At 40.8% G+C, this 7,886-nt stretch overlaps 1 protein-coding gene across 1 annotated transcript; it reads left to right on the top strand.

The window, feature by feature from the left end:
• The first annotated feature begins 439 nt into the window (after positions 1 to 439).
• Positions 440 to 7,583, top strand: LOC131237276 (auxin transporter-like protein 5). Its single transcript, XM_058234966.1, has 8 exons — positions 440 to 650; positions 1,191 to 1,376; positions 2,038 to 2,150; positions 2,252 to 2,435; positions 3,371 to 3,468; positions 5,074 to 5,281; positions 6,021 to 6,278; positions 7,091 to 7,583. Exons 1-8 carry the CDS (start codon positions 492 to 494, stop codon positions 7,340 to 7,342), a joined length of 1,458 nt encoding a protein of 485 aa, XP_058090949.1. The 5' UTR covers positions 440 to 491; the 3' UTR covers positions 7,343 to 7,583.
• The last annotated feature ends 303 nt before the right edge of the window (positions 7,584 to 7,886 follow it).

Below are 7,886 nucleotides of genomic sequence, written 5' to 3'. Positions count from 1 at the left end.
ACATATGCTGGTGATGCTGCGTCGCGACATATAGGCCAAACGAACTCTTGCATTCTTTGGTTGGTGCGCAGGCTCAGGCTACGAAAGCGAACAGTCGCGCGAAGGGCCGACCAAAAGCCGTGGCATTTTTGTAATTGAGGATAAATAAAAAAAAAAGTTGGGTAGACACGTCTAATACCAAAACCCTAAATTAAATCTTTGCAAATTAATTCGCTCGGGAAGTGGGTAAACCCACCCGTGCGCACAACGCACCCACGCTCACATAACTAATTTAATAATAGAAGAAAAACCCAGCGGTTTTCGTCGAAATCCACCAACTTGTATCGAAAAGCAGTTTCCCATGTCTCTGCAAAACCACCCTTGTTTTGAAACAGCACCGCCACCTCACCCAACTCCTTACCTTATATAAAGTTTGCCAGCCATTCATGGAAGAAGGACAAAAGAGAACAAGCTGAGAGAGAGAGAGAGAGAGAGAGAGAGAGAGAGCAGCAATGGAGTCTTCCGACAAGATAGTAGAGACAGTAATGGTGGGAAGCTATGTAGAGATGGAGACAGAAGGCAAGCCCAAGACCATGAAAAGTAGATTGTCCCAGCTGTTTTGGCATGGTGGTTCTGTGTATGATGCATGGTTTAGCTGTGCTTCCAATCAGGTCTCGCCTCTCTTTCATTGCTTTCTTAGATTGATATTGGCAACGCTGGTTTTCCACTTCTTTTCACCATATATCAAAGAAATGTTTCATAGAGACTAGAGCAGCGTTAATGCCTTTCTTTCTTGGATAGCTATCTACAATGAGTTTTCTTTATCTTTTTTCCCTTCTCTTTTTTATTATTCTTTGTACATGAATGAAAGATAGATCTAAGGTAATGGGATCTTTCTTAGAGCAACGAAATGCTTAAAATAGTTAAGAGTATTGATGGGTTTTCTTTCTTAAATAGATCTATGGTAATGCTCTCTCTCTCTCTCTCTCTCTCTCTCTCTCTCTCTCTCTCTCTCTCTTCTATGTGCATAAAGCAAAACCATAGAAAAGATTACAATACTGATAGTTTATTTCTTAGATAGATATAATTAATGGGCTCTCTCTCTATACATCTCTACATGCACACAGGTTTTATATATTTGTTAAAGAAATTCGTAGAATAGATTACTGTATTAATTTGTTTCAGTGATAATGGTTTTGTTTGTTTTTCAGGTAGCACAAGTATTACTTACCTTGCCATACTCATTTTCCCAGCTCGGGATGGTGTCTGGCATCCTTTTCCAGCTGTTCTACGGTCTGCTAGGCAGCTGGACTGCGTATCTCATCAGTATCTTATACGTAGAGTATAGAACCAGGAAAGAGAGAGAAAAAGTAGATTTCAGAAACCACGTCATTCAGGTTTTTATATAGAACTCTTTTCTCTCAATTCTTTTATTTTATAGTCAGGAATCGTTAAATCCATGTTTTTGGTTGACACTCTCCCTCACTACTTTTCGCATTAATCTAATTGCAAAATAGTAACAAGTTCCATACAATATATTGGGGAGAAGTATATAGGTTGTCCTCGGACTGGTCAAGAGTATATTGTGTTCCGCCAACTGGGCCATGTGTATCATTTCAAGAAGCCTTCATGAGGTAGGGCCCACCATGTGGATAGGCTACGGGCGGTCAGCCATCCCAACCATAGTAAAAATGGACTCGGTGCGAACATCTTGACCATTCAATGTTTTCATCTGTCGCGAATGGGTGGGATTGGTTATGCCAGTTCAAACTTGCTCACGGCCTATCCATCGTGGGACCTACTTCTTCAATGGTTCAGATCATCCATAAGCATGACCGAAAGTAGTCCTGCAAACTACAAGAAGATACCGTGCTTCTCTTCTCTCGCTTTTATTTTTTATTATTTTTTGTTTTTGTTTTTTAAATAGTGATTTAAATCATTTCCTAAGGTGGTTTTTTTTTTTTTTTTCTTCCTCTTCTTCTAATTTCTACTACTTTTTAAGTGCATTAAGCACTTCCTGACGTGGGTTTTGTTCTTCTCTTCTATGATGAATAAAAGTGGTTCGAAGTTCTCGATGGACTTCTTGGGAAGCATTGGAGAAACGTTGGCCTGGCTTTTAACTGCACATTTCTTCTGTTTGGATCTGTCATTCAGCTCATTGCTTGTGCCAGGTATTCCTTTCTAATCTCTAGCAATTTTCTTTTCCTTTCTTCTTCAAAAGAATAGAAACAGGAAATGATACTTTCTGCATTTGTATTTTTATGCGTTACAGCAACATATACTACATTAATGATAATCTAGACAAGAGAACTTGGACGTACATCTTCGGAGCTTGCTGTGCTACTACAGTCTTCATTCCTTCCTTTCATAACTACAGAATCTGGTCTTTCTTGGGCTTGATAATGACTACATATACAGCTTGGTACATGACCATTGCATCCCTCGTACATGGACAGGTCAGTTGGCAAAACACTAGTAATTTGGTAATAGTGAAAATAAAAAAGGAAAAGGGTGTCTATCTCTTGAGTGGGTGTAGATTTCAATTCCTGACTATAGCAGTAGTCGTCCACTGACTGATAAATGCACCCATCCTATTTACTTTTCGTCATACAACCGAAGAAAGTTATACTAAAGTATTAACCAAAAGTAGAAAGAATGGGTGTGCCAAGACAAATGCCTTACATCATTCATATATATAGGGAAAAGGTTCTATACGGTCGAGCTCATGGGAACTCCCCATGAGGTTGAGTTGTGTGGGCCCCACCATGATGTATGTCAAACATCAACACCGTGCATTTGATGGGTACCCTTTAAATTATGGGATATCCCAAAAATCATCTGTATACGGAAATCTGGTGGGCCATACCATCCAAAATCATGTGAAGACATGCTTAAAACATATAAAATCACTTGGTGGGGCCCACCTGAAATTTTTATAGGTCTGAAACTTGGTCTGACCCCTCATCCAAGTGGCACACACATAATGTATGGGCTGGATTGGCGAAGCACATCTCAGTAGGCCCAAAAAATAATTATGAATATTTTAATGGAGGGTAACCCCTCTCAATTTTTGTATGTGGTGCGGCCCACACAAGTCACGGATTGACTTGATTTTTAACCCCTGGGTCCACCATGGACTGGTGCATCTGATTGATGGGGTAGATTTTCGACCTGCATCACGGTGAGGCCCACACAGCTCGACCTCATGGGGAGCTCCCATGAGCTCGACCGTATAGAACCTTTACCCATATATATATATATATATATATATATATATATATATATATATATATATATATATATATATATATATATAATTAATAGGGTAGATAAATAAAAATAATAGTTTTATTTATTATTTTTGTAGTAATAATATAATTATGAAATGCAGGTGGAAGGGGTGAAGCATTCGGGTCCAAACCAGCTAGTGCTCTACTTCACAGGAGCTACAAACATTCTCTACACATTTGGTGGACACGCCGTGACAGTGTAAGAAGGGGCTAGGATATATATAAAAAGACGCATATTTCAAGGCTTGATTTCCCCAAAACACCCATTGTTTGTAAGCGGAAATATTCGTTTTGCATGTCAAAAGACGTCAATTTGACCAAAAACACCCTAGGGGCCCGTTTGGCCGGTCGGATTGGAAGGGATTGGATGGTATTGGAAGGGATTGGAAGTCAAATCCCGGGATTGGCCTGGCGTGCCAAACAGGGTCGGTGATTTGATCCCAATCCCATGTATCTCAAGACAATCCGCTGACAACACCATCATTACATTTAAATCCCATCCAATCCACCCTAATCCTTCAAATATGCCTGGGACGTGTTTGGTTTGAAGGATTAGAAGGGATGAGAAGGTTTAATACCGGGATTGGCCGGGCCCGCCAAACGGACTGGATATAGCAATCCAGGGATATATCAATCCCATGGATCTCCGGACAATCCACTGACAACACCATCATTACCTAGAAATCCATGCCATCCACCCTAATACTATTCAATCCCTTCCAATCCACCCGGCCAAACGGGCCCTAGAGTAGTCATTCACATGGTCCCATCAGCAGCATCTAACCCTTGCAATCTTTATTGGCTTCGTTTCCTGTCGTTCCGTGGTAGAATAAACGACGAAAGGGGTTAATGTCTGTTTAGAAAAGGAAAAAGAGTCTCAGGTCCAACGGTCCATTTCGGGGATAGTTTACAACCTTTCATGTGTAATGTGTCATCCAACCCATGTAGTAGGTAAGCCCCATTACCAGATCACCTTGTGCAAAAGTCAGCCATGCTCATTCATTGAATGGATTACAATTGTATTTTGCTATTTATCAAATATCTAGGCATTGTTTTCTATTGTGCGGCTCACCTGATTAGTAGAGAAGGCTGATTTTTGCACCAGGTATCCCGGTGGTGGTTCAACTCATAGGTATCCCCATGAAAGGCCCGACTTATTTAGGTGGATCCCTGACTATGGGGCCCACCATGATTTATGTTCCTTACATCCATGCTATTCATTCGTTTTGACGGCTCATTTTAGGGTAGGATCCAAATCTTAGGTAGACTACACCACACGAGACAGTGGTGATTGAATACCCATATCATTAAAAACTTCTTAAGGGGCAAATGAATGTTTATTTGTCATCCAACCTATTGATAAAGGTTACAAAGACCTCAACGAAGGGACGACATAAATATCAGCTTGATACAAAACTTTTTGTGCCATACGGGAGAAGTTTTTAATGGTCAATCACCAATGTCCCTTGTATTGTGGTCCACCTGAGATTTGGATCTGCCTCATTTTTGGGATCATGCCTTAGAATAAGCTGTCAAAGAGATGGATCCAAGGCACTTATATCATAGTGGGTCCCACAGTTAGGGATCCACCGAGTCCGCGCCTCCATGATGGGCAAACGTATACACTTAATTGGTCCGAAGTTACGTAGGCAGTGGTGCAAGGAATTTAATTCACTTGAGATGTTTTAAAAAAGAGAAATAAAAAATATATATTTATTTACAAAAAAGAGATAAAATTAAAATGTATATTTATTTGCAATGAAGGAAAGGAAGTGACAATTTGAATTGTTGGATTTTTGGGCAGAGAGATAATGCACGCCATGTGGAAGCCACAGAAGTTCAAGGCCATATACCTACTGGCAACACTGTATGTGCTGACACTGACTCTTCCATCTGCTGCATCTATGTATTGGGCATTCGGAGACATGCTTCTCAATCATTCTAACGCCTTTGCCCTCCTCCCAAAGACCCCTCTCAGAGACATGGCTGTCATCCTCATGCTCATCCATCAGGTCTCTCTCTCTCTCTCTCTCTCTCTCTCTCTCTCTCTCCAACCGTCCAAATAATTGCCCTGTAGATGGTTCATTGGCCAAAAAAAAAAAAAAAAAAAATCGGAAATTTCCAATGAAATTTATTAATGGGTATTCTCTATTTGAATTCTGGCCGTTGACAATTCTCCAACAATCGGCCAGCTTCACTTACTACCCACATCTGTATTATGGCCTTGATCGAACCGTTTGGATTGAGTTTCAGCATTCACCATATTGTCCACATGCATGTACCTCAATCCAAACTATCCAAATCGTGTGGACCCCATTGATGGACCAATAGCCCAATAATAACTCACACTAAACAAACCATCCAAGCAATCCTTTTTTGTGGTGTGATAGGAGGTCCAAATTGATAAATGGTCAATGGTCCAGATTAAATAAACAAACCCACCAATAATGAGGCTAGTGTTATTACACTCTCCCGCATAAAAGGAACCCGCCACTTGGGCCGTTGAACGGCAGGCATTGAGGTACATATGTGGCACGTTTTTACTCGCTGGAAGCGTGCGTATGAATAGTCCCACTCATGCCAGTGTATCTATGTATTTTGCCCTTTCTTTTTTATCTTTTTCACTCTTTCTGACTCGAAAAAGAAAGTGACAAAATAGTTTACATGTGCAACGCAAAAAAAGCAAGATGCTTTATGTATCTTTCTTCCTTCAACTGACTTGCGTTTATTATATTTTATTGGAAAAAGCAGTTTATTACGTTTGGGTTCGCATGCACGCCTCTGTATTTCGTGTGGGAGAAGGCGATAGGGATGCATGAATGCAAAAGCATGTGTAAGCGTGCCTTAGCCAGGCTGCCTGTGGTTATTCCCATTTGGTTCTTAGCCATCATATTCCCTTTCTTTGGACCCATCAACTCCACCGTTGGATCCCTCCTCGTTAGCTTCACCGTCTACATCATCCCAGCCCTGGCCCACATGCTTACCTTCCGTTCTGCCACTGCCAGAGAGGTATGTTCAACGAAAGCCCTGCCAAAGTACTCTTTTGTATTTGTTACTTGGACCTATTCATCCATCGTACACGTTGGGCCCAATTGTTGAAGCAGAAAATCATGCTCATCTTACCATTTGAACAGTTGATAATTTTCTTTCTGGGCATCAAATATTGGGATAGAATCATACGGTTAGGATTTTCCAATCCGATGATGGGACCCATAATGAGTTGCGACCCGACTTTAGGGGATCCCTGACTGTGTGGCCCACCGTGATGTATGTGTATTACATCCACTCCGTCCATCTGTTTTTACAGCTCATTTTAGCATGATCCCAAAAATGAAACAGATCCAAATCTCATGTGGACCACACCTAGGGAAAAAGTGGTGATTGTCCATTAAAAATTGTTTTCTGAGGTGTGGTCTACATGAGATTTGGATCTGCTTCATTTTTGGGATCATGTCATAAAAGAGCTTTCAAAACTGACGGACGGCGTGGATGTAGAGCACATACATCTAAGTGGGCCCCACAGTCAGGGATCAACTGACCCCAGTGGATCTGGGGATCCACAAAAGCCACGAATCACGCTCATCCGACCATTTGGCCAGTTGATCATTTTCTTTCTAGTAATCAATTTATGGGTCATCAATTGTTATGGGCTCATACGATTAGGATTTTCCGATCCGACGATGGGACCCATGATGAGTTGCTAGTTTCCTATAAAAAATTGTGATGAAAGCACACCTAGTATAACTAGTCTAGTGCTTATTATAGCTAAAAATCTCAAGTATGTTTGCTGATGGTTTCTGTTGTGGTCGTTGATGTTGCAGAATGCTGTGGAAAGGCCTCCAAAGTTTGTAGGGAAGTGGGCAGGAACGTACACTATAAACGTGTTTGTGGTGGTGTGGGTGTTTGTGGTTGGGTTCGGTTTTGGGGGATGGGCGAGCATGACCAATTTCGTGCGCCAGGTCGACACCTTTGGGCTCTTTACCAAGTGCTACCAGTGCCCTCTTCCTACACCACCACCTCTTCCACATAATACCACTGTTGCTTCTCTTCCTCCATCATACCACCATCACTAAGGCCCATCAACATCCTTTTCCTGTTTTAATCATTCTACCCATCAACTACTCTTTTGAAAATCAAAAGGAAAAAAAAAAAAAAAAAAAAACAAAAGTTTTGGTAGCATTCTCTCTCTCCCTCTCCTGTTGGTTAACATTGTTATTATGCTTTGAGAACCTTGTAATTCCTTGGAATTGTATGTTACTGTTGTGGCAGAAGTAAATCTTCCTTCAACTTAAATGGTACAGTATTATTACTACAGTCCTTTCTCCCTTGTGGTTTTGACAAAAATAGGATGAATCCTATGCCACAAACAGAAAAAAAACCTGTTTGTTTCAATATGATTAGGCCAAATCATTGCAAATTGTATTTAATGCAGCAGTATTGACAATGTCAATGATGATGTGGACCAATCACTTATTGGTACTTGTGCTGCAGAATCACACAAATATGAATTTAGGATGGCAATCCAATGACATTAAGCAAACATAAGGGAACACAGAGATTTAACGTGGAAAACCATTTCGGGAAAAAACCACGGTACAAAGTTATAGATCTTCACTA

The sequence above is a fragment of the Magnolia sinica genome, chromosome 2, assembly GCF_029962835.1.
Source record: "Magnolia sinica isolate HGM2019 chromosome 2, MsV1, whole genome shotgun sequence".
In the NCBI taxonomy this organism is placed as follows: domain Eukaryota; kingdom Viridiplantae; phylum Streptophyta; class Magnoliopsida; order Magnoliales; family Magnoliaceae; genus Magnolia; species Magnolia sinica.
Note: the sequence above shows the minus strand (reverse complement) of the source record. Positions and strands in the feature narration are given on the sequence as shown.

Excerpts from the sequence above, each read along its gene's own strand:
- LOC131237276 (XM_058234966.1), top strand. The coding sequence starts at position 492 with ATGGAGTCTTCCGACAAGATAGTAGAGACAGTAATGGTGGGAAGCTAT. Across the intron at positions 5,282-6,020 it reads TCCTCATGCTCATCCATCAG|TTTATTACGTTTGGGTTCGC; the intron begins GTCTCTCTCTCT and ends TGGAAAAAGCAG. Across the intron at positions 6,279-7,090 it reads GTTCTGCCACTGCCAGAGAG|AATGCTGTGGAAAGGCCTCC; the intron begins GTATGTTCAACG and ends TTGATGTTGCAG.